Raw genomic sequence first — 26,563 nt, forward strand, 5'->3', positions numbered from 1 at the left:
GCCTCCTCAGCCTGTGCTGGAGGTGGACAACAGAGGCTGTGAGTCTGTCTGTTACCCGGGTGAGTCCCAGGACTCCGGGCAAGACCTGTGAAGAGTCTGAGACTCTGCTAGCGAGCTTGCTGCAGCTCCATGGATACCGGCAGACGGCCCGCAACTCCCGGGTCTGGAGGAAGGATCCAGTGCACCTGCATTTTAAAGCTGCCAGTAACTTGAGCCCCAAGCCCCACGGCAGCGCGCAGAGTGCCACCCGAACAGTCAGTGGGCTGCACTGTAGGAGGGCAGCCCCAAGCGCAGCCACTGGGAGCTTTTATAATGGCCCGTAAGCGTGACTGACTGCCCTTGCTGTGTTTAACTCTGTCTCCTGGCCCCCAGCTACGCTTTTTTTTAAAAGTATTTTATTTCTATGTGTTTGCCTGCCCTGGGCCTTAGCTGTATGTGGCACGTAGCATCATCAGTCTCCATTGCAGCCTGCAGGGTCTAGTTCCCTGACAAGGGATCGAACCTAGGCCCCCTGTACTGGGCGCTCAGAGTCTTAGCCACCCAGGGAAGCCCCCACTTCCTAGTCTTACTTGACTTGGACGCTTGTTTTTGGTGAAGGAAAACCTAATGAAAGGGAATGGGGGAGACAGATTTTGGGAGGCACAGCGTGTCTCACGTCTGAAAACGCGCCCCCACTGGGCGGTTCGGCAGGTACGGCGGTGCGGGGAGAAGGTGACTCCCGGAGGCGTTTGAAGGCATTGGCCTCCCTTTCTTTTGGCCCCGGAGTCCTGCTTCCTAGGCGGCTCCTCTGATTCCCGACCGTTTCTACGAGACGAGCCCTTTCTCTCCGGGACTCTCGGGACCCTCCTGTGTCCCCGGCGTCCCGCGCTTGACTTCACGTCCGTTTCCTCCCGCTCCGCTGGGATGGCTGTTTCCTTTCATCGGGGGACTTCAGTTCCAGGAAACTCTCCTCATTTACTGCAGGGGTGTTTCATCCAACCATGGTCTCTATTTCTTTTCTCTCTCTCTCTCTTTTTTTTTTTTAACTAAAACGCCTATTATTCAAATATTGGACATCGCAGACATACTCTGCCTTCCCCTCATTTCCTCTCCAGGTGCTGAGATGTCCTTTCCACCCTGCACCCCAGGTTCTCTGCCATAGATTTCTCTCCTATCGTGTTCATAACCTCCAGGAGCCCTCTGGCACCGATGCACGCTCTCTCTCTTCTCTCCAAGGACGTGTCTCCTCCTGGTATAGCCTGTTTGCCCCAGCCTGTTTCTTCGTTTCTGTGTTTTGATTTCTCTCTGTTACGTACACGCTTTTCCGCAGAGGTCTGATGATTCCCAGCTGTTTGCTATCTGTAACAGAGGGACACCACGGAAGCCTTTTCTGTGCAGTTCTTTAGGGGGTGAGTTGCTTTCCCTTTCCGGGGAGGGGGGTGGTGGTCGATCCCCAGGGGAGAATCGTCCAGTCTCCTGACTAGAAGGTACAGCCCACGTCTGGGAGCCAGCGAAGGAAGAAAGCTGATGTTCTTGAGGTTCGGGATGTAGCTGTTCTCTTAAGTTCCCTGTTTTTATCACTGATCACCTCCCCCACCCCGCCCCGTCCTCGGCTTCTGTCTTTGTTGGGGTGTGGGAAGGCATGACTGGGGTCTCCTTCCTGCCTTCTGTCCCCATGTGATCAGTGACAGCCCACTCCCCTCCTGTAGTCGCGTGTCCATTCCCGGGGGTCTGAGGTTTGTGCTTCCTTTTCCTGTTGCCAGGTGAGCACTGAGCTCCTGTGTCTGGGCAGCTACTCATCCACCCACTTAAGTGCTTCCAACTCTGTATTGCCGTTGTCCCCGTCCCCTTCTCTCTGTCTGACTGTGCTCATCCCACGTACTGTCCTTTTCAGGGAGTGTGGGAGAAAACAGAGGTGTCCCACCCACCATTTTAACCAAAACCCTATCACTGTATTTATTATACGCTCTGGTGTCCATCGAGCTGAGCTCAGTTGCTCAGGCACATCCGCCCCTTGCGACCCCGTAGACTGCGGCTGCCACACTTCTCTGTCCGTGTCTCCTGCAATGGCAGGCGGGTTGTGTACCACGGAGCCACCAAAGAAGCCGTAGAAATTTCTTGACTGTGGTTTTCTGAGTAAATACGTGGGACACGCGGCCTTGTGCTGAGTAAGAAGAGAAAATGCAGTGCCTGTGTTCAGGTCTGACCCTGAGATCCCTATTTCATCATGCGCATGCTACTGTATGGATACTTGTTCTGTTTTCCATAAACCCGTGACAACTCACTCATCCAGTCCCGGGCGGTCTACTGTCTTCAAAGCAAATAATTAAAATGGACTTTGAGAGCTTGCCTGGTAAATCCGTTTCCCTCTGGCTAGAAGCATTATTAGTCCATTACTGTTCCAAGAGAAGAGGTTGGCTCAGACAGTCTTGAAAAACAGGATATCAATTCTCTAACTCAATATGATACAAAGGAAGATAAGACAAGGAACGAGATGAAGCAGTATATCTTCTGGATCCTTAGACACTGATTACCGGCCACTGCTCCGGAGGTCCCGAGCCTGCCCTGCGTCTTGCCTTCTGCTCCAGAGAAAGCCTGCAGCCAGAGGACAGAGGGCAGGGGTTCTGTGGTTTGTTCTTCCTTTTCCTGTTGCCCGGTTGGCGCTGAGCTCCGTCACTGCTGGAGGGGAGCCCTAGAGGTGGGGGTGGGGGGAGGTCGGGCACGTGGGCTCTCTCCTGCCCCTCCCAGGCCTCCCCACACTCGTGGCTCCAACGAGGACCCTGACAAGATCTCCTTGCCCTGCCAGGGTTCTCGCTACTGTGACAGGAACCGCCTTTATGTGAGCGTCTGATGGTTAATATAAAAGATATTTTGTTGTTCAGCCGGTGAGTCTTGTCTGACTCTGCGACCCCACGCCAGGCTTCCCTGTCCATCACCATCTCCCAGAGTTTGCTCAAACTCATGTCTGTTGAGTCGGTGATGCCATCCAACCATCTCGTCCTCTGTCGTTCCCTTCTCCTCTTGCCCTCAATCTTTCCCAGCATCGGGGTCTTTTCCAATGAGTCAGCTCTTCGCATCAGGTGGCCAAAGTATAATAATAAAAGCTATTAGAACCATTAAAAATACATTTTGGAAAATTCTGTGAAGAACAAATAGAGGAAAATGGAAGCTTCTTATTACGGGGCCTTTCACGCATAAAAAACTAGTAAACGTGCTTTTGGCGGACGTTCCGTGCTCTCACCACCAAGGGCCCAGGTTTGATCCCTGGTTGGGGAACTAAGATCCCACAGCCCACGTGGCCAAGATGAAAGTAAATAAGTCGTAAGTAAAGCCCCTGTAGCCATTGTCCGGCTGTGAAAATACCCGCACATCACAGTGTTGTAAAATCTATTCTTGCCATTCCCAGCACCCGGTCCCCATTCAATTAAAAAAAACATCTGCTACGGTAGATTAACACACATTTCAGAGAGCGTATCATTTTCATCCATAAAACCTTCTACACAGTCTCTACTCGTTCATAACGTTTTTCCTTTTTCTTCCTCTCTTATGTAAAGCTACAGCGAGAAAAGTGAAACCGTTAGTGCCCTGGTTGTGTCCAACTCTCTGCGAACCCCCGGACTATATCCCACCAGGCTTCTCTGTTCATGGGATTTCCCAGGCAAGAATACTGGAGTGGGTTGCCATGCCTTCCTCCTGGGGACCAAACTTGGGTCTCCCGCATCGCAGGCAGATTCGTAACTGTCCCAGCCACCAGGGAAGCCCCTACCACACGGTTATCATCACAGCCTAACAAAACTGCCAGTTCTTTAATACTATCTAGTATTAGATGGCATTAATACTCCAGTCCATTTAACACTCCAGTCCATATTCAAATTCCCCAGATTATCTGAAAAAGACATCTTTCTGCAGAAGATTTGTTTGAATCAAGAGCCTAATAAGGCACACTCGTGTCGGGCTCACAGACCTCCAAAGCCTCTTAGTTGCTAATGGAAATTTTAACTTAAACATATTTATGCACTTTCAACACGAGGGCAGGCGTGCCGCGGGCTCGGCTTTCTTCAGGGGCTCTGCCATTTTTATCTGGCGTGCGTCCAAAGTTGTGAGTGCTCCCGAGGCATGCTTTTCCTAGACCTGTCCTGGCCTCGAGCGTCCATTAGGGAGGTTAGAGTGGGACTTCTCGTCATTTGCAGTGTAAGTGCTTTCTACCTTAGTTACCAGGGCAACTAATCAAACTCTGGAGACAGCCGCTTATTAGATTTATGCATATTTAAGATTCTCCCTGTTGCATTAAAAGTTATAAATCCATACCGCAGATTGCAACAACGGAAGCAGTGACATTTATGGAGACTGAGTCTGGTGATGAATGCGTGGATTAGGTGTTATCTTAGAAGTGCTTTCACGCAATCTGTCGCGAGTGCCCGCTGTGCAGGAGTAAGACTTCTCTTCGGAGGACGGGCACCGCTGGCACCCAGCACTTCCGGTTACTCCTGTTCCGTGGGCTCCTCGTGTGCTTAAGCTCTACAGTCGGGCATCAGCCTTCCCTCCCCCAGTCCTCCTCCCCTCGTGTTCAACTCCTTCTCATGAGGCCGCCGTGTGCCAGGCACGTTACAGACCCGACCCCACCCACCGAGGAGGGGGCAGCCCCCACCCCAGGGTGGAAGGCCCAAGGTCAGAGGTCACCGACTTTGAGTCAGTCTCCTGAGAGGGTGACAGGCAGGAAGGCTGGGGGTCTCCAAACGGGGAAAACAGGCTGCAAGTGTCAGACACTTTTTCTCTTTTTCTCTCTCTCTAAAGTGGCAGGAGCCAATGAACTACAAGGGTTATGATTTTTCCCTTCCTGATACAAATTTAAAAAGGTTTCTCTTAAAATTCTGTGTCGTCATGACAACACCTGGCTCCACCTGAACGTTTCTCCACCCTTGAGCTAAGCAATGCGGTTTCCTTATGGAAATGTTTGTCTTAAGCTGTGTCAAGATATCTATGCATTTACCCTAGACTCTGCCTGCAAGTCGGTTCCGCCCAAGACTCAGAACCGACTCGACCAACCAGGATGTTTCAGTCATGCATTGGTCTCCTAATCTGTGCTAATGAAACAGTATATTTGCTTAGAAATCTGCCTTAAAGATTTCACGCCAATCATTTGATGGCCCGGGAAGACTCACCTGATGCCAAGGTTATCTCAGTGCATGTTGCGGGTGAGGGGCCTGGTGCCAGTCTCTGAGTTTGAGACACTCCCTTTCTCTAATTAGCGTTCACTTTCATGCATTGGAGAAGGAAATGGCAACCCACTCCAGTGTTCTTGCCTGGAGAATCCCAGGGACGGGGAAGCCTGGTGGGCTGCCTTCTGTGGGGTCGTGCAGAGTCGGACACAACTGAAGCGACTTAGCAGCAGCAGCAGCAGTAACTCTATAACATACAGCTAAGACCAGCAGCGGGGCACTCTTTCTGCCCTCTTCTGATGTCTGTGTCAGAAGCTTTCTCTATCTCTATTATACTGTAATAAAACTTTTATACACAAAAGCTCTGAGCGATCAAGCCGCGTCACTGGCCTCGGATTGAATTCCTTTCCTCCCGCAGCCAAGAATCCCGGCGTCTTTCACCGCTCAGCAGCAGCCTTTCAGCCCACCCCCCTCTTGGGATTGTCCGTAGGGTCGGTTAAGGGCGGTGCCACGGCATTTCCAGCCCCGTGGGTACCTGCTCCGTGGAAGCCCCCGCAGACATAGAGCTTCCCATCCACGGTGCCCGCGCTGGTGGAGTTGGAACGCAGCGCGAGCAGGGGCATGGGCATCGGGGGCCCCTCTCTCCAGAAGTCCCCGTCTGGGTTGTAGATCTCCACCACGTCCAGGCACTTCCGGACCTGGCCCTTGTCCCGGCCGACGCAGCCGATCCCACCTGTGGAGGGGACACAGGACAGAGTGACTGGGGTGGGGCGTCCCCGTGGGCATGCCCCCTGCCTGCGTGGCCCGCACCCCAGGCTCACGGCCTGGGCGTTCTTGTTCACTGGTGCTTCTCCCAGAGTGCTTTCTTTCTTTTTTAAAATTAATTATTTTAATGGAAGGATAATTGCTTTGCAGAATTTTGCTGTTTTCTGTCAAACTTCAACCTGAATCAGCCATAGGTCTACACACGTCCCCTCCCTGTTGAGCCTCCCTCCCATCCCACCCCTCCAGGTTGATACAGAGCCCCTGTTGGGGTTCTCTGAGAGATATAGCAAATTCCCGTTGGCTCTCTAGTTTACATACAGTGACGGAAGTCTCCACGTTACTCTCTCCACACATCTATCCTGAGATGCTTGCTAAGCAGTGGTGAGGCCCGCTGTGCACACCGCCAAGCCCAACCCCGTTGACCCCCAGTGCCTGTTGGTCTGTGCTCACGTGCGGGGCAGATGCACACTGGCTCTCAGGGACCCTCCCTTGAGAGGAAGACTTTGCCGTCTGAGTGTGAAGGTGGCCCAGTTCCGACATCTACTGTCCTGTGGTCGTTAGGATTCCATGGACCTGGCTATCGAGCAAACATCCTTTCCCCTCCCCATGGTCGCCAGTACATTTCTCCCTCTCCTCCTGTTTTTGTTGTATTTCTGGCAGCACCGACTCCTAGCTTGTGGGATCTTACCTCCCTGATGAGGGGTCGAAAGTCCCCCGTGCAATGCAAGGGCAGAGTCCTAACCACCGGGCCCCCTCTCCCTCTCTTCTCAAGGGGCAGCTATCTTTCCCCTCAGGGCAGGGCCAGCCTTTGGTAAAGTTTAGCTTTAGGGCTCAAAGGGAGGCCCCAAACCCGAATGCCCACTGTGTCTTCCGTTTTCCGCGACACGGTGCATTCAACAGGTGCTGTCTGTCTGCAGCGCGCTTGGGATGAGCTGGGAAAGGACTGAGGCGTGTTTCCTGCCGTTAGGAAGCGAAGGGGCGGAAAGCCACACGGACAAATAAACAGAGAGCAGACATCATGACAGGCACCTCACAGGAGACACGGTTACGCCCGGAAGTCCAGAGGCTGCAACAAGCCAACAGAAACCCCACGTACGTAACTATGACTCTGAGTCCCACCCTGCACCGGGCAGTGATGGCACAAGGGTTTCCACGGTGATAAGAAGCAGGAGCTTCCCCACAGGAGAGGCTGCATCGGGCTGTCTCTCCCCGTCTGAAGCGCGGCTCCCGGGAAGCAGGTGAGGTCCCTGGAGGGGAAGGCACTCCTCTCATCGGTGACCTCGCTGCACGCAGACCCCATCGGACGACCTGCTCTGCACGGCCCATCAGAGTTGGGACGGTGCCAGCCTCGGCTACTCCGGAGGGTCCCGGAAGGGTCTTGGCAGTGGGGGGACTTGGCTCTGGTGTTTACAGCAACACCGAGACCAGCGTTGAGACCTCTCGGCTCTCACAGCCTCTGCCCAGAGCGTCGTGCCACTTAGAGACTAATCCCAGGACGCCTGGTGGCATCTCTTCTGCCATTTAACCCCATGCCCACCCATGTGTGGCCAGCGGCCCTCCCCTCAATGTGTGGCCAGCGACACCCCTGCCCGTGTGGGGCCAGCGGTGCTCCCCGCTGTGTGCGGCCCTCCTGCCTGTGTGCGGCTGGCGGCCCTCCCGCCCATGTGCGGCCCTCCCGCCCGCCACCGTGCGGTTTTCAGTCTTCCTTCCTTCGCTGTCGTTCAGTTGCTCAGTCGTGTCCAACTCTCTGTGACCCCATGGACTGCAGCACGCCAGACCTCCCTGTCCTTCACCGTCTCCTGAAGTTTGCTCAAACTCATGTCCATCGAGTCGGTGATACCATCCAACCATCTCATCCTCTGTCGCCCCCTTCTCCTCCCGCCTTCAATCTTGCCCACCATTGGGGTCTTTTCCAATGAGTCAGCTCTTTGCATCAGGTGGCCAAAGGATTGGAGCTTCCATATCAGTCCTTCCAATGACTATTCAGGGTTGATTTCCTTTAGGATGGACTTGTTGGATCTCCTTGCAGTCCAAGGGACTCTCAAGACTCTTCTCCAGCACAACAGTGTGAAAACACCAATTCTTCGGCGCTCAGCTTTCCTCATGGTCCAGCTTTCACATCCGTACTCGTGTTGCAGTGCATGACACTTGGCCCTGAGTGAATGCGAGAGGACTGATGGGAATGGCTTGTTCTCACCCGGGTTGGGCCCACCCAGAGTAGAAGCGATGGAGGAGAGTGCGGGAGGAAGCCTTTTCTTCCCCATTTTGCTGATGGAGTTTGGCCCGTTTCCTGTCTCAGGACACATCCAGGGCTGAAGGCTGTAAGCACAGGAAGCTCTTAGCGCTTTCTCTCTTCTCCGCCTGGATAAATAATTTAGCCCATTACTATGCCAAGTCTGAGTGGCTGCACTTTCAAGGAGGGGCCACGCAGGCCTCAGTCAGCTGCGCTCTCTGACGCTCACAGACCCACTTTCCCCCTGGCGCTGGGGTGGCCAGAAGCTGCTTCGTCCAACAGATCAGGGAGTCTCTGTCCGAGTGGCAGGACGGCTTTAAGGAAGAGGCTTTGTCCGTAGCCGCTGACCCTGGCAACCACCCGTCAGGTAAGAACGAGACCACTTAGCTCCCTGCTCCCTGAGATGGGGAGGGCGGTTACCAGGCTGGTTTCTGTTGTTGATACGAGCACTTGTGATGATCGGTCAGTGGAGGCGAGCAGAGGGCATGCGAGTCGCTGGCCATCAGGCTGGCACAGTCAGCAGCCAGCGCCCTGGATGTGATCAGAAGTTCACATAAAGCCCGACAGGGAAGCTCTCCCAGCATAATGTACAAGAAGCAGGGGGCTTGTGCTGGAGGTTTTGCTGGGATAATTAGAGTGCTTGTCACTTCCGTCTCCATGTGGCTAAGTGCCTTTAATGGTGCCGTTCAGCCCTTCACGTAGCTGTGCCTGCTGCTTGGCTGGCAGAGCTCACAGGCTCCGCTCGCGTGACACGGGCTCTGCCTTTGCTTATGACGCACCCCGTCTCCCCTGGACGTGTCTCCCCTGGTGCGTCTCCGAACGCACCCCGTCTCCCCTGGACGTGTCTCCCCTGGTGCGTCTCCGAACGCACCCCGTCTCCCCTGGATGTGATTCCACCACCAAGCACACTCTCGGTGGCCCTCTAGTCCCAGCGGCTTACTGAGCTTAACCTGAAAGTGGAGGCTGATTAGATAAACCATCCCACGAAAGCATGTCTTTATTAATGTCAGCGCCGGCACTAAGAGGGAAGGCTTTTGATCCTGCAATGGGATCAGAGCATCTTCAGAATTTCAATGAGCCGCCCCGGATCTCTCACTTCTGTGCCACCAGAGCCTGACTTGCCTGTATTCAGAAACAGGCACACAGAAGTTCTCTTCACAAGCCCTACGTCAGCGGACCTCCGGGGCAATATACAAACTGTAGTTCTTTTGGGATGGGAGGGGGTAGATTACAGAAGAGGGTGCCTCTCTCTCCTCTTTTATTTCTACCAAGATGAAGATCTGCTCTTTGTGTGTTTGGTCATCATGGTCTTTCCCTGTTCGGAGATGAAATGTCTCCCCGCACAGAGTCTTGGCCAGGTGCTGGGGGCGGCAGGGCGTGGTCCTTCCCTGACTTCCGCTAGGACCTGCTGTCCACGGGGCCTTGACTGCAGTGTGGGGGTTGCTCCTGTGTCCCTCCCCCACAGGCTGCCATCAGGAGCTTATTCTGCCCCGCTCTGGGCTGGACCCCAAAGGAAGGGTGATTCTGGAGCACTTCTGACAAGCTCTCATAGTTGCTTCCATGGCTCAACAAGCCTTTTTTTTTTTTCGTTTAAAAAAAAAATTTATTTATTTGGTTGTTTTAGGTCTCAGTTGCAGCATGTGAGACCATGTTCCCTGATCAAGCATTGAACCCATGTCTCCTGCGTTGGGAGCTAGGGGTCTTAGCCCCTGGATCTCCAGGGAAGTCCCTTAGCAAACTTTAATAAATATATTCACCGCGGCCGGCTCCCATGGGCCTTGGAAAAAATCTTTGAAAACAGAAGATGAAAGTGCACGTGTCGGTTGCTCAGTCATGTCTGACTCTTTGTGACCGTAGCCTGCGAGGCTGCTCTGTCCATGGGAGTCTCCGGGCAGGAATCCTGGAGTGGGCTGCCATACCCTCTTCCAGGGCATCTTCCCCACCCAGGAACCGAACCCAGGTCGCCCCCATGGCAGACAGATTGTTTACTGTCTGAGCCACCAGGACAGCTTTGGGCAATATAATTTCTCTAAGTCTCAAATTTCTCATCTGTAAGTTTTGGATAATAATTTCAGTTTCGTAAAGCATTGCAAAGATTAACTTACACGTGAAGGAGGAGAGTGGTGAGGAGGAGCAGAAGTATGTTGCAAACCCAAGTATCACCGCTAGGACAGGAGTTTGATTTCTTCCCACGCACCCGCGACAGCAAGCTGCCGGCTTGCAGCAGGTCCGGGGGGATGGCCATCCCTCCTCCGTGTCCCAGGACGCTGTGTTAGTAAGCCGGTGTTCACGGGAACCGCTGAGGTCTTCAGTTTGCTTGCTCTCAACTTAATTATCTGCGTGTCTGTGATTAACGGCTTGCTGACTGAAGGGGCGAATCTCTTAAACGCTTCCTTCGAGGTTGGATGGAGGCGATCAGAGGCTGAAGGGCTGAGCGATAAGCTGAACCTCCGGGCAGGGAGACGGGCTCCCTGACACGGTGCATCAGGTCAAGCGTTTCGGGGGGTGGGAACTGTCAGGTGGCCCCACAGGAGACAGGCCGGAGAATCCTGTTGGGGGGGGGCGTCCGGGAGTGAGGCCGCCTCGGGTCGGGGTGGAGGGGCTGCTCTGACTCACGTGTGGGTGCGGTCTCTTCCTGACAATATAATGCCCGGGCGGCGTCATTCTCACTCAGGCTGCCTGCTGTCTTTTTTTATTCATATTTATTTATGTATGGCTGTGCTGGGTCTTCATTGCTGTGCATGGGTTTTGCTCTAGTTGTGTCCATGGGCTTCTCATCGCGGTGGCATCTCTCGGTGCAGGGCACAGGCTCTAGGGCGTGCGGGCTTCAGTAGCTGTGGCCCACGGGCTTAGTTGCCCCGTGGTTTATGGCATCTTCCCGGGTCAGGAATCAAACCTCTGTCCCCTGCACCGCATTGGCAGACAGATTCGTTGCCACTGAGCCACCAGGGAAGAGCTCTGCTTTTCTTCTGCTCTCATTTAGGAGTTCCAGATGTGAAGCCTGAACCCCAGAAGACATGACCTCACTTCTCATCCCTTGTTAGTTAACGCAGGGCTCTAATGGGTATTTTCAGAAAAGAAAAAAAGCCCTTCAGCACAGGGTGAAAGGCAGGGCCACCTGTCTGCACAAACTCCCCGGCCATGCCCAGGAGTGTCCGGCTCACCACCCAGGCAGCGTTGCTCTCTGTGCGGCACCCTGCTCACCCTCTGAGCCTGCCCGTCCATCAGCAGCCTGCTTGCTCTTCCAAACAGATGATCGGGGAAAATCGAATAAAAGAGCTGAAAGACCGAGTTCCACTGGTTGGCGCTCGACTCTGCTTGACTTTGGAGGGAAACTCAAGTGCGTGAAGTGTGTGACAGTTACCAAGTGGGAATGCAGACGGTTGACAGAAGTTCTGGCTCCAAGTCCCGGGCACCAAAGAAGCTGCAGCCTTATCTGTGGCTGATTCCGGACAACCGCTGGGCTTCCCTCCGGCCCAGGCCTGGGTGTCCGTGGGCCTCAGCGCGCCTTGCCCCTCTGCTCTTCCAGACGCTGACCCATCTCTGCGTCGTTTCTGCCCTGACCGTCCTCCCCAGCTCGTCCTGCAGGTCCCAGCAGGTCCAGGAGCTGAGCCCACAGTGGGGTGAAGGGAACACCTGCCAAGGTCAGAACCTTGAAACTGGCCTCCCGGCACCTCGCCACCCTCAGGCCGGAGCCCCCAGACGTCTCGGGTCTGTCCATCTCCCGGAGGCGTGCGTGGCTTTCAGCCATCCCTCTGCCCACTCCTCCCCTCCCTGCCTGTCTCCCTGGCCGCCCTGTTCACAGCACCCTGTGCTCCAGGCTGGCTCAGCCTGGGCCCCGAACAGTGAGGAAGTTCCCCTCTGGGCCTCTGTGGAGGCTGGTCTCTGCCTGGACGGTCTCTCCTCCCCAGGAGGACAAATTCCCACTTCAAGGCTCAGCTCAACCATCACCCCAAAGAAAGGCATTGTGTCTCTGCAGGCGGCCATCCCCTCCTGCGGGCGCCTGCTCCTCTCTGAACAGAGATCAAGGTTCCTATAAAGATGCTGCTCCTGTGTGTCTTTCTGGGCTGCAGGGTGGACAGCAGAAGGGTGTCTCGTTCACACCCGTGCACCCCATGCTCCTCACTGGGGCAGACAGTCGGGAACCAAAACTTAACTGAGTGCGTGCGTGGTCCAACCCCTTCCCCACATCGTGGGTACCGTTTTCTTCTTCTACTCTTCTGTCAAAACACAAAGTGACGACTAGCTTTCTGGAACTGGTCAAGCCCTAAGTCCAAACAGCTGAACACTCACTTCCTGTCAGATTATAAACACGGTCTGCGTAAGGATACAGGACTCCCGGGGCAGATATGGAGCTTGTTGGTGTCTGCTGTGGGCTCACCTTTGCCCCCAGGTCTGCCTGCCTGAAGAGTCACTGACCTCCCCTAACTCGGGCTGGATGTACCCTGCAGGACACAGGCTGAGTTTATACTAATAACTCTGTCTGGCGAGCAAGCAAAGGTGCATTAATCAGATGTACTCCTCAGCTTGCAAACATAGACACACAGATGGAAAGTGTGAAGGCAGAGTATGCATCATTCTGTTCCCTGAGGTTCTTCTAAAGGGGGCTTGATAGTGCGTGGTGAATAATTACTGTAGAGAAGATCTCGTGGCTTCCCTGGTGGCCCAGTGGTTAGGACTCTAGCGCTTTCATAGCCGGGGCCCAGGTTTGATCCCTGGTCAGTGAACTAAGATCCCACAAGCTATACAGAACAGCAAAATAAAAAGTCTTAATACATATGGCATATTGACCTTGTGTGTAAATAAAATCATTTATAGAAAGTGATAATTTGTGCTCATTCCTATATCTACCCAAGAAAGGGGAAAGGAAGGGAGTATCTAAAAAATTATCACATACATGAGTCAGGATAAACTAGTTGAAGATAATGCATTGTACTCAAAAATGACAGGATTTTAAAATAGATACCTTCTTCTTTAAAGCATTAAAAATTTTCCATTTCAACTCTTCATGCTGTTTTAAAACATATATTACATTACCCCTGCCTTAGTGAGCTGATGACACCAGAGTCAAGGTTTTCTTAAGGACTGAGAAGTGACTACACACTCTACTCCCACAGCATGCCCCAGACTCTGCTCCCACAGCGTGCCCCAGACTCAGCTCCCACAGCGTGCCCCAGACTCTGCTCCCACAGCGTGCCCCAGACTCTGCTCCCACAGCGTGCCCCAGACTCAGCTCCCACAGCGTGCCCCAGACTCTGCTCCCACAGCGTGCCCCAGACTCTGCTCCCACAGCGTGCCCCAGATGTAGATGGCTCTGTACACCAGGGCCGCGTGAAGACAGACCTGGACTTGCTTTGCTGAATGAATGCTTACTTTTGGTGTGGCTTTGAGCAATTTACCTCTTTTCATGAAAGTAAAGCATAGAAAGTGTACTGCCCAGGGTTTTGGCTGCACCCTTACGCTCCTCTGCAAACACAAACAAGTCAGAGACCCAGACAGCGTCCGCCAGACATCTCTCATCTGTTCTTGGTAGCGGCCTCATCCCTGTCCACCCGGGGCTTTCACACCGTAGCAGCTTCTGACATTCTCTGCTTTCAGCGTCAAAATCGCTGTGCACGTCTGGTTGGTTTTATATGTATATATAATTTCATGTATTTATTTTTGGCTGTGCTGGTCTTAGTTGTGGGGCAGGCTTTTCTCTAGTTGCGATTTCTCACTGCAGTGTCTTCTGCTGTTGCGGAGCATGGGATCCAGGGTGTGTGAGCTTCAGCAGTTGTTCCTCACCGGCTCAGTTGCTCCGAGGCCTGTGGGGTCTTCCCAGACCGGGGATCAGAGCTGTGTCTCCTGCACGGGCAGGCAGACTCTTCACCTCTGGGCCACCAGGGAAGCCCCTCCAGTTATCTTTAAGCAATCTGTATGTATATTTTGCACGTTTACTTCCTGTCTCTCCGAGGTGCTAGAGAACAAGTCTAAGGCCTTTGTGTGTGTGGTTTGTGTTTTTTTGTGCATAAAACTCAGTCTTGGGAAATTGAAGGCAAATAAGAAATACAGCATTACAATTATATATCGATCCCACAGAGTGCAAGTTCGCACTAATCGCCACACTGAAATGTGGAACTGCCGACTCTGGGTCTGTAGGAGATCAGTGATTAAAGTGACTAGAGCCGAGCTGTGACGTGAGTTCAGTTCAGTCGCTCAGTCACGTGGACTCTCTGCGGCCCCGTGGACTGCAGCACGCCAGTGAGAACCCCAGGCAAACTCTGGCCTCTGGGAGCCCTTGATTCTGGCTCCCCAGTGAGGAGGCCAGGTAATCAAGGCGAAAGCCCTTCACAGGGTTCCCTGGAAAGACCTCTCATGGGTACTGACCGCAAAAACACGGCGAGCCCTTCTCTCTGGTTCAAAGCCATTTCGGCTGTTGTGTCTCTAAACTCAAGTCTGCTCTCAGAATAAAGGGGGCACTGGGACTCCCCACTGAAGTGCTTTGGCCGTTGAAAAGGCACCTCCTTTCCTTGTCCAGCATGAGCCTAAGAAGCGTACCTCTAGGCCCAAAAGATGCCCTGAGGACATGCAGACGCGGGGAGCTCCGAGCAGTGCCTGACCTGTGTTCCTGGGACACGCGCTGTGCAGGGGGGTCCCCTGTCCCTTCACCTCTGGTTTTTCCTAAACACCAGCCGGGGCGGCTCATGCACCAGAGGCTTAGTCAGTGTGGTGAGCATATAAAAACACCCTCCATGAACACGGCGTCTCCTCTTCCCTTCCTCACCAGCATCTGAACTTTGCCACATGCATCCCTGCAGGCATTCATACCAGAGTCGCCCAGCACTTCCCACAGACCAGACCCCAGGCCCCACTTCAGACCTGCCAGCCCAGAATTCGCCACAGGTCGGGGCCAGGAATCTGCCATTAATGAATAGCCTGGGTGATGTGAGACATGTTTATATTTTTTAAAACCTGCTTCAAGGGGACTTCCCTGGTGGCCCAGTGGTTAAGACTCTGTGCCTCCAATGCAGGGGGCACAGGTTCAAACCCTGGTGCAGAAACTAAGATTTCACATGCCGCTTGCTGCAGCAAAAAAAAAGTAAAAATAAATAAAAAAAAAAGTTTTTTAAAGCTTACTTTGCAAAACATTAAAAAAATACTGCCTCAAATTTTATCAAAACACATAAAATGGCAAAATCAGAACAATGATGAAGCTTGGTCCTCTCGTAATGTAATTCACCTCTGGTGAATTACTGCTCACTGACACGCGTTTACTGCAGCAACTGGAACCTTCCACGTAACCACCCCCATCGAGGGGTGCCATCATCCGGTGAGAACGACCCCACGGCCCCGTGGGGAGACTTGGTATTAGCTGGCTGCCTGGACAGGAAAGTGAAAAATCTGTGCTTTGCAAAATTCCCTACAACGCCTGGAACTCTGACGCTGTTTGAGGCTTTTTGCCCTGGTGGAGGAGCAGGAGAGAAAGGTCAGTTCCATCAACTGATGTTGGTGAGCACTGGTCACGAGGAGCAGCCAGGCCGGCGGCCAGAACAGGCACACCCAGACGAGCGGGGCAGCTCTCTGCCCCTGGGTGTCCGGGGAACTTGGCCAGAGTCCTGCTGAGAGCAGCACCTCCAATTCACACAAACCACCTCGAGGGGTGGGTCCTGCCAGACCCTGAAGGGTGCACTGGTCTAGACGCAGAGGCTTAAAAGCAGAGGCGAGAGAGGAAACCCAGCCGCAGAAGGGAGGCTTGTTTGGGGGTGACCCCCAGGGCCTGCGGTGTGGCGGACAGGGGTGTGGTCGAGTGGCTGCCGGGGCCGGCCCAGGACAGGTCTCAGCGTTTCCACAAATAGCTCTCCCGGCTCACTTTCTATATTTGACTTCGCCTGACCCATCAAGTTAAAGGAACTTCGGCATCCAATTTGGCTTTTTAAAAACACTTGAGGAAAACCCCAGGTGCATTTATAGTGAACTGTCATTGCAGAAGAAGCACGCTGCACTCAAAGCTGTGGCTGATACTATGGAATCTGAAGTTTGTCTCACAAAAACTGTTTTCAGAGAGAGAACCCTTGGTATCACATTCTGTCAGTATTTTATAACAGAGCATCAAGAGTTGGGTTTAATGAGGTGGAGCCCAGAAGGTTTTATCTTTCTCAGAACTTTACCACAAAGAGTGTACAGAGGACTTCTCTGGCAGTCCAGGGCTTAAGATGTCACCTTCCAATGCAGGGGGTGCAGGTGTGATCCCTGGTCGGGGGGCTAAGATCATGGCATCTGGTCCCATCACTTCATGGAAGTATAAGGGTAAAAAGTGGAAACAGTGACAGATTTTATTTTCTTGGGCTCCAAAATCACTGTGGATGGTGATTGCAGCCATGAAATTAAAAGATGCTTGCTCCTTGGAAGGAAAGCCATGACCAACCCAGAGAGCATATTATTCTGCTGACAAAGGTCCGTCTAGTCAAAGCTGTGGTTTTCCCAGTATTCATGTATGGATGTGAGAGTTGGACCATAAAGAAAGCTGAGCACTGAAGAATTGATGCTTTTGAGCTGTGGCGTTGGAGAAGACTCTTGAGAGTCCCTTGGACTGCAAGGAGATCCAACCAGTCCATCCTAAAGGAGATCAGTCCTGAATATTCATTGGAAGGACTGATGCTGAAGCTGAAACTCCAATCCTTTGGCCACCTGATGCGAAGAACTGACTCATTGGAAAAGACCCTGATGCTGGGAAAGATTGAAGGCAGGAGGAGAAGGGGACGACAGAGGATGAGATGGCTGGATGGCATCACCAACTCGATGGACATGAGTTTGAGTGAGCTCCGGGAGTTGGTGATGGACAGGGTTCTGTTAAGACACAGCCCCTCTTCCCTGCTCTTCCTGAGAACCGGCTGCCCAAGGGAGCTCTCAGGAAAAAGTCAGCGTGGAAATCAGCTCATTTAAAATACCTGGAGTTTGTAATAAGGGCATCATTGGCTCAGTGGTAAAGAATCTGCCTGCAATGCAGGAGATTCGGGTTTGATCCCTGGGTTGAGAAGATTCCCTGGAGGAGGAAAAGGCAACCCACTCCAATATTCTTGCCTGGAGAATCCCATGGACAGAGGAGCTGGGAGGGCTACCATCCTTGGGGTCGCAAAGAGTCGCACACGACTGAGCGTGCATGCACTTTACTCATAAGGCTCCCTGGAGACTATTTAAATTATTTTAAGTGCTCCAGAAAGTCATCCACCAGAAGAGCTTCCCTACTAAATACACATGCAAAGGCATGAACAGTGGAATCACTTCAGCAACAACCTAGACAGATGCTTTCCTGAATTGTTATTTTATTTTTAAACATTTATTTATTTATTTCGTTATGTCAGGTCTTAGTTGCAGCATATGGGATCCAGTTCCCTGACCAGGGATCGAACCCAGACCCCCTGCATTGGAGGTGCAGAGTCTTAGCCACTGGCCCACCAGGGAAGTGCCTGTATTTGTATGTTAAGAAGGAAATGAGTAGTTTTCCAGGAACAACCACCCAATAGCTTACTAATGCACTCTTTGCTAGTCTGTCGTAACTTCTGGGGTCATTTTCATCTAAATTCAAATTATTCATGGTGTCTGTCATGATGTGGTTTTCCAATATAGGCATTTTCACAATAAACATTTAGTGCAGATTTTAACTTAAATCTTTACAACGCGAATCAAACCTCCAGGGGCAGCATTAGCCAGAGAGAGCGCCCGGCAGTCTGACGTGTGCAGCTTTAGCTCCTACAGGAGGAATACGTCCCGGTCAGTATTCCCCCCATGCAGGGGCAGGCTGTGTGAATGGACACCGGGCCACTGCGCGTGTCCTCGAGGGGAGGGCAGGAGGAGAGTAGAAAGACTGGTCCTTTGACTCCAAAGGCCTGGGGACGGGCGATCCCAGCACCAGGACGCCCCCTCTGGGCTGCGAGGCCAGCGCGGAGACCTGCCGGGGCAGGAGCTGGAATACCTCATGCTTCTGAAGATGGGAAATAATCTGGGGCCATGTTAGGACACTACAGTGTAAGGGCACCCCCTGACACTTTTTTAAAAACACGTTTTTAATTGGTGGCTCAGAGAGTCAAGAATCCGCCTGCAATGCAGGAGACCTGGGTTCCATCCCTGGGTCAGGAAGATCCCCTGGAGAAGGCAATGGCCACCCGCTCCAGCATTCTTGCCTGGTGAGTCCCATGGACAGAGGAACCTGATGGGCTACAGTCCACGGGGTCGCCAAGAGTCAGACACGACTGAGCGAGTAACGCGCTGACACACACAGAGCTGTTTTGTTGTTGTTTTGTTGTGTTTGTTTTTGGTTGCTTTGTGAGGCACATGGATGTTAGTTCCCCAAGCAGGGACCAAACCCATGCCCCCTGCATGGGAAGTGAGAAGCCTTAACCATTGGACTGCGGAGGGAGCCCTCCCTCCCCAACTTATTTCACATGGTAATAATCACCATCTCTACTGTTTATTGGGCACCTGAACTCACAGCACAGCGTTCATCTCTCTTAAGTGCCTCGTTTTATGAACGAATAAAACAGACTCGGAGAAGTGAACCCACTTGCTGGAAATCATAAAGTGAAGTTGCTCAGTCGTGGTCGACTCTTTGCAACCCCATGGACTGCAGCCCACCAGGCTCCTCTGTCCATGGGACTCTCCAGGCAAGAATGCTGGAGTGGGTGGCCATTTCCTTCTCCAGGGGATCTTCCCGACCCAGGGATGGAACCCAGGTCTCCTGCATTGCAGGCAGACGCTTTACCACCTGAGCCACCGGGGAAAGCACAGGGTATTCATAACTTACAGGGTAGGGTCTATCTGCAGGAGGAACTTTGTTTCAGCCAAGAAGACACCTGGGGAGTTTTTGTACAGATGGGATTAACTCAGAAGACTTATAAAATCATAATACGGTGAAGGTGAGGCCGTTCGTCACACAGCCCAGACTGCCCCTTGTGACTACCTCTCTCCCTGCGGTAGTTGGATCCGAGGTTTCCCAGTCCCTGTGGCTCCAGGTGTATAACAGTCCCCCACACGTAACAGAGGCCAGACTGCGTGCCCAGAACACGGGTGCAAACCCTGAACAGAGGCAGAAGCGGGGCTGTGATGGGCATCGGAACTTTACTCTGCAAAACCTGGAGTCTGTGCTAAAAACACCTGGCCTACTGGCCCCAGAGGACGTTATCAGTACGGTCTGTGCGTCTGCACAACGGCGGACACGGGCAATGCAGGTAGGTTGTTTGCACAGTCTTGTATGGGCGGGGCGTGAGGCAGTGGGAAGTGAAGAAAGCCTAACGGCAGCGAAGAGCAAAGGAAGGACCATAGAGACGCGGCAGCCAGCAGAAGCCGTCCTTCGAACCCAGGGGGGACCGCACGCACACGCAGGGAGTGCGACTTTGGTGCTCATAATGACCGAGTCACTTTTAAAGTTATTTTAGCTTTGAAATAGGACAGATTTGGGTCTGAATCCTGATTTAATCACACTGGGTGATAAAAGTAAACACAGGCCTTCCCTTCCAGGCTGTTGTGAAAACTGAGACCGTGCGTGGAAACAGCACCTAGCGTTCAGTGATTCTTCGGTAACTATTACTTTCCCTCCAAGTAATTTCTCACGAGATAGAGAAGAATGTGATAACTTAACATTGGTATTTTCTAGTTAAAAATGTTGGCCAAAATTTGACACTTAAAGGTGCTGGCACGGGGTCTTCCCTGGTGCTCCAGTGGCCGCATGTGCACCCGTGTGGCAAAACTCACCACACTATTGTAAAGTAATTACCCTCCATTAAAGTTGATTAATTTTTTAAAAAGAAAGGAACCAAGATTTCTCAGAGAATCTTACCATGTTTTGCATAAATATCATCTGAAAAATGAAATGGAAAACTTACATAAATACCACGGAAACACACATGAAAGAAAATAATCTCGAAAACTCTGAAAAACAAAGAATCCACCGTGCATTGCAGGGAATGCAGGTTCCATCCCTGGCCGGGGAACGAGGATCCCGCCTGTCGTGGGGCAGCTAAGCCCACGCGTTGTAACTACTGAGCCCCAATGCCACAACTAGAGAGTCCACGCACCTCAACAAAAGATCCCAAACGACGAAGCTAAGACCCAACCAGCCAAATAAGTAAAATGGTCAAGATGCTGGTATCAGTTATCTGGAAAATGTAGCTATACAGACTCTCTCAATTTCCAACGCCAGGAAAAGTTTCTCCACTACTGCGAACTCAGACTGCAAAGCTGGACTGTCCACCCACTTAAAGGCAGTGTTCTCCTGTAAGTAAGATGATAAACCTTTTGCAGACAAAGGCCTTGTCCGTGTGATCATCTAAGTGCTGCTGGACAAGTAACAATAATACAAAGATTCAAAATGCAAACACCCATTAAGGTGAGCCAGTAGGAGACTTTAAACACAGACTCGAGGAAACTTTCCGCTTTCCTGGATGCACCCAGGAGTTAAGGCACAGAAAACCTTGTCTTTTTTTGGTACCACACCCTGGTGGCTCGGCGGCAAAGAATCTGCCTGCCAACACAAGAGACCTGGGTTCGATCCTTGGGTCAGGAAGATCCCCTGGAGAAGGAAATGGCAACCCACTCCAATATTCTTGCTGGGAAAATACCATGGACAGAGGAGCCTGGCGGACTACAGTCCATGGAACTGCAGAGTCAGACACAACTTAGCGACTGAACAACAAACAACAATTCTTTTTGTAAATGGACTCTAATCTGAAAAACGAGTCTCAGAAAAAATGCACTGGAATGGAAGATTGCTGATTTAGATTTAATGTGGGATGAACATTTTCAGAGTTTCAGAAAGTAAACAGAACCGGACACACACCCGTTAGGGATCTTAAACCGAGGTTCTCCAGATGACCCCCAGAAGCATCTGGTCCGCGGACAATCCTTGAACTAAGAAGTGTGTGTTCAGTTGCTAAGTCATGTCTGACTCTGCGACACCATGGACTGCAGTACATCAGGCTTCTCTGTCCTTCACTATCTCCTGGAGCTTGCTCAAACTCATGTCCATTGAGTCGGTGATGCCATCCAACCATCTCATCCTCTGTCGTCCCCTTCTCCTCCCGCCTTCAATCTTTCCCAGCATCAGGGTCTTTTCCAATGAGTCAGTTCTTCCCATCAGGTGGCCAAAGAATTGGAGCTTCAGCATCCATCCTTCCACTGAATATTCAGGGTTGATTTCCTTTAGGATTGACTGGTTGGATCTCCTTGTTGTCCTAGGGACTCTCAAGAGTCTTTTTCAGCAACACAGTTCGAAAGCAACAATTCTTTGGCGCTCAGCCTTCTTTATGGTTCAACTCTCACGTCCATACATGATTACTAGAAAAACCATAGCTTTGACTAGATGGACCTTTGTTGGCAAGGTGATATCTCTGCTTTGTTATACGCTATCTAGGTTTGTCATAGCTTTTCTTCCAAGGAGCAAACGTCTTTTAATTTCATGGCTGCCGTCACTGTCTGCAGTGATTTTGGAGTGCAGAAAATAAAGTCTGTCACTGTTTCTGTTTTTTCCCTCATCTATTTGCTATGAAGTGATGGGACTGCATGGAGATCCAACCAGTCCATTCTGAAGGAGATCAGCCCTGGGATTTCTTTGGAAGGAATGATGTTAAAGCTGAAACTCCAGTACTTTGGCCACCTAATGTGAAGAGTTGACTCATTGGAAAAGACTCTGATGCTGGGAGGGATTGGGGGCAGGAGGAGAAGGGGACGACAGAGGATGAGATGGCTGGATGGCATCACTGACTCGATGGATGTGAGTCTAAGTGAACTCCGGGAGATGGTGATGGACAGGGAGGCCTGGCGTGCTGCGATTCATGGGGTCGCAAAGAGTTGGACACGACTGAGTGACTGAACTGAACTGAACTGATGGGACTGGATGCCATGATCTTTAGTTTTTTAAATGCTGAGTTTTAATCCAGCTTTTTCACTCTCTTCTTTCACCTTTATCAAAAGGCTCTTTAGTTCCTCTTCTCTTTCTGCCATTAGAGTGGTATCATCTGCATGTCTGAGATTGTTGATATTTCTCCCAGCGATCTTGATTCCAGCTTGTGATTCATCTGGCCTGGCATTTCACATGATGTACTCTGCACAGAAGTTAAATAAGCAGGGTGACAATATACAGAAGATGTACTCCTTTCCCAATTTTGAACGAGTCTGTTGTTCCACGTCTGGTTCTAACTGTCGCTTTTTTTCTAACTGTTGCATACAGGTTTCTCAGGAGGCAGGTAAAGAGGTCTGGTATTTCCATCTCTTTAAGAGTTTTCCACAGTTTGTTGTGATCCACATGGTCAAAAGCTTTAGCATAGTCAATGAAGCAGAAGTTTTTCTGGAATTCCCTTGCTTTTTCTATGATCCAATGGATGTTGGCAATTTGATCTCTGGTTCCTCTGCCTTTTCAAAATCCTGTTTGTACATCTGAAAGTTCTTGCTTCATGTACTGTTGAAGCCTAGCTTGAAGGATGTTAAGGATTTCCTTGCTAGCATGTGAAATGAGCACAATTGTGCGGTAGTTTGAACATTCTTTGGCATTGACTTTCTTTGGGTTTGGAATGAAAACTGCCCTTTTCTAGTCCTGTGGCCACTGCTGAGTTTTCCAAATTTGCTGGCATGTTGAGTGCAGCGCTTTAACAGCATCTTCTTTTAGGATTTGAAGTAGGTCAGGTGGAATTCCATCACCTCCACTAGCTTTGTTTGTAGTGATGCTTCCTAAGGCCCACTTGATTTCACATTCCAGGACGTCTGGCTCTAGGTGAGTGATCACACCATCGTGGTTATCAAGGTAATTAAGACCTTTTTTGTACAGTTCTTCTGTGTATCCTTGTCATCTCTTCTTAATCTTGTCTACTTCTTTAGGTCCTTGCCATTTCTGTCATTTATTGTGCCCATCTTTGCGTGGAATGTTCTCTTGGTATTTCTGCTTTTCTTGAAGAGATCTCTAGTCTTTCCCATTCTATTCTTTTCCTCTTTCTTTGCACTGATCACTGAGGAAGGCTTTCTCATCCCTCCTTGCTATTCTCTGGAACTCTGCAGTCAGTTGGGTGTATCTTTCCCTTTCTCCTCTGCCTTTTGCTTCTCTTCTTTTCTCAGCTGTTTGTAAAAACTCCTCAGATTTCATTTTGCCTTCTTGCATTTCCTTTTCTTTGGGATAGTTTTGGTCACCACCTCCTGTACAATGTTAGGAGCCTCTGTCCATAGTTCTTCAGGCACTCTGTCTATCAGATCTAATCCCTAGAATCTATTAATCACTTTCACTGTATAATTGTAAGGGATGTGATTTAGGTCCTACTTGAATTGTCCAGTGGTTTTCCCTACTTTCTTCAGTTTAAGTCTGAATTTTGCAATACGGAGTTCATGATCTGAGCCGCAGTCAGCTCCACGTCTTGTTTTTGCTGACTGTATATATTCTTTAGCTGCAAAGAATATAATCAACCTGATTTCTGTATTGACCATCTGGTCCTTTCCATACAAGTTACAAAAACGACCCTGTTTTTACTTCACGTTTAGCTTAGTCGTGTTTTCACGCTGGGGAGGGGCTGGGAATCTCATTGCGCTTCCATCGACAATCACTTCTCTCCCACTTTCGACTGCCTCCAACTGCAATATAATCAGTAGATCGGCCCTGTGCTCCTTGAGCTCCATATACATCAATCCCAGGAGACTGGTCCTAGGCTTGATGTTATCTCTACTGGGCGATGGCACTGCATGTGGTTATAACAAAAGCAACAAATGTATACCCAGAGGAAAAGCTTAATTATGGTCTCGAGTGAGCCTCCTAACCGAGGCAGTCGTGAATCATGTGCATAACGTTCTTGTGCTTAAAACCACACAACTATTAACGCTGCAGTGCTTTAATTATTTTCCTTCACGCTGTGCTCGCAGCCAAGAGATAACGGCTTCCGTTTAGATTTTAAGAAAAAGAAACTACTCAAAGCCTTGGTCTGCTTTCAGCCCATATTTCTTTTTTTTTTTGCCATTTCTCTGTTACCCATTACTTTTGCCAGTTGGCCAGTATTGCAGAAGGGGTTGAAATAAAGAATCGGCATCATTTCACCAGTGCACTCAGCCTGTCTCAGCCCCTGTCTGCCCATGCTCATGGGAAGGCAGGCTGGCGTGACGTTAGGAGGAGGGAAGCAGCTTAGACGAGGGCTGGGAAGGACAGGGAGGCACCAAGGATGCTCTGGGGTCGCTCGGACCCACCTCAGTGGAAGGAACCAGCCTCTCACCAACCCCTATTGGCCAGCGCAAGACCACACACACTCATTCCAGAGATAAGGGGCAAATGCATTCAGAGAAAACATCATTTGATGACCCCTTAGTGGAATTCTGGTGAGTGAGGCAAAGTGAAGAGGGCTGGCATACCTGTGGCATTTTTTCAACCCTCTACCTGTTTCTTTAATTAGTGCCGACAACCAGTTGGTTGTTAAAGCCTATGTTTTGATCCACGTAAGGTGGCCAAAGGCTTATTGCCTTTTCACAGCATTTTACCTGGTGGGTATATAATGATGTATCACTACTGGATTCCAGATGACTGAAAAATTCGATAAAAATATTTTGCTTTCAACACGTCAGTGGACTTTCCTGTCATCTTATCTGACTGTGCTCTAGAAAATAAAAGACAGCTGGGGATAGTGGTGTGTGTAGCTGAACTGGGACGAGAGAAGGAAGAAGATCTCATTGTCATGGAGGCAAACTGCTGAGAAAAATAAAAGGAGGCATTTAGCTTCTCCTTACCCAGAACATAAATCTCACTGTTGACCACGGCTGTGCTGAACCGGTACTTCGAGTACTTCATGGGCGCCCGCTCCGTCCATTGGTCTTGGCTGGGGTCGTATCTCAACAGCTTGTTGCTCAATCGATCAGGTTCTTCGTCAGGAAGATCCATCTATATGAAATATGACAGCCAATATAATAACAGCCCATTTAGAGATCGTTGTGAGCACATGAGTGCAATTAATCAAAGCAGACAGCCAACAAGATAAATAGAGGTTAACTACAGTGACTTATATTCACAGACACACCAAATCCCAAGGCTTGGGATTATAAGTACCCTGTCAATAGCGGAGGGATTTATATTCTGTGCTAATGGGGCTAAGGTGTTGGTTTTAGCAAAGAACCTGTGATTTTAGCAGGGAGACAATACAGCGTTTTTTAAAAAATGAAGCATTGCAAAGCCTTAAAAAATCAAGCCAAGGTTTATTGAACACTATTTAAAGTGTAATTTTATTTTACCAAGCTTTATAGTGGTTGGTTAAATAATACTTGTGAAAAACTAACTTTAATAATTTATAAAGCGTTTTTCTTTATAACATTTTTATAATCGAAATACAGCAAAGCTAAAAAAACAATTGAGTGTTTTAGTAATGAGAGTATTTTTATACCACAGTATAGGAGTGGTTTGAATTTAATTTTAAAGATACATGGATTAATAGAAATTATTTGCAGTTATTTTTATGTATTTATTTTACATTTGTTGTTCAGTCGCTGAGTCATGTCCAGTTCTTTGCGATCCCATGGACTGTAGCCCACCAGGCTCCTCTGCCCATGGGATTTTCCAGGCAAGAATACTGCAATGGGTTGCCATTTCCTTCTCCAGGGGATCTTCCTGGATCAGGGATCAAACCCATGTGTCCTGCATTGGCAGGTGGATTCTTTACCACTGAGCCACCAAGGAAGCCCCATTTATTATGTATATATATAATAAATGTATATAAATATATATATAATAAATGTGTGTGTGTATATATATATATAATGAGTAGAAACATTAGAAGCTAAATACTCATAGATGTATGTGCTTTCCCTACTCCTAAATTTCCAGCAACAACAGTAACAGACTTCAGGTAAAGCAATATTTTCTGTCTGCAACCTTTTAGGAACTTCTAAGACGTCAAGCTAAAGATGACCAAGTATCTTTTGCTTTTTGTTTTCGTGCAGGTGTTCAACACAGAAATAATTTCCTTGCTTATGAAAGTCATGCAGTTAGTTTTTGCTCAGGGTAATAATCACTATACGCAACCACAGCCCCAGGCTATCTTGCAATTTAATGTATTGTATTCTGTACAGATTAGCAAAGGCTTTCATTATCCAGGAAATAGTCACATGTTCAAAGACATTAAAAATTAGGAAATACTGACTTTATTGTTTTAATTTTCCTTATAATTTAAGTATTTAATCTCTACTTTAGTGTTAAAAAACCGAAGGAAAGCTTTTCTTTGGAGCATATTCATGCAAAATTAACTACGTAATAAATAGCTCTGAAAAAGCTTAATTACAAATACTCTGTCAGGTTTCAGCTACTAGCTGTGATTAAATCTAAGTTAATTTTCAATGCGTAGCATGAATTTACAACATGTATTAAATGTGGTTTAAAATTTTAAGAACAAGTGTGATACATCCTACAAGGCAGAATGGAAGCTCATGAAATGAGCAAAGAGAC

General features: G+C 50.0%; 1 protein-coding gene across 2 annotated transcripts in view; it reads right to left on the reverse strand.

Annotated features, from left to right (window-relative positions):
* KBTBD12 (kelch repeat and BTB domain containing 12) overlaps positions 1 to 26,563 on the reverse strand; it is a 51,080-nt gene that overhangs the window by 6,637 nt on the left and 17,880 nt on the right. The window contains exons 4-5 of one of the 2 annotated variants that reach the window (XM_055558517.1): positions 24,859 to 25,009; positions 5,674 to 5,871 (exon numbers count right to left, since the gene is read on the reverse strand). In XM_055558517.1, coding sequence (XP_055414492.1) covers positions 5,674 to 5,871; positions 24,859 to 25,009 — 349 coding nt within the window. The remainder of the gene's footprint in view (positions 1 to 5,673; positions 5,872 to 24,858; positions 25,010 to 26,563) is intronic. The other variant, XM_055558518.1, reaches the window with a different exon arrangement.

This window comes from Bubalus kerabau, chromosome 20, assembly GCF_029407905.1.
Source record: "Bubalus kerabau isolate K-KA32 ecotype Philippines breed swamp buffalo chromosome 20, PCC_UOA_SB_1v2, whole genome shotgun sequence".
Taxonomy (NCBI): Eukaryota; Metazoa; Chordata; class Mammalia; order Artiodactyla; family Bovidae; genus Bubalus; species Bubalus kerabau.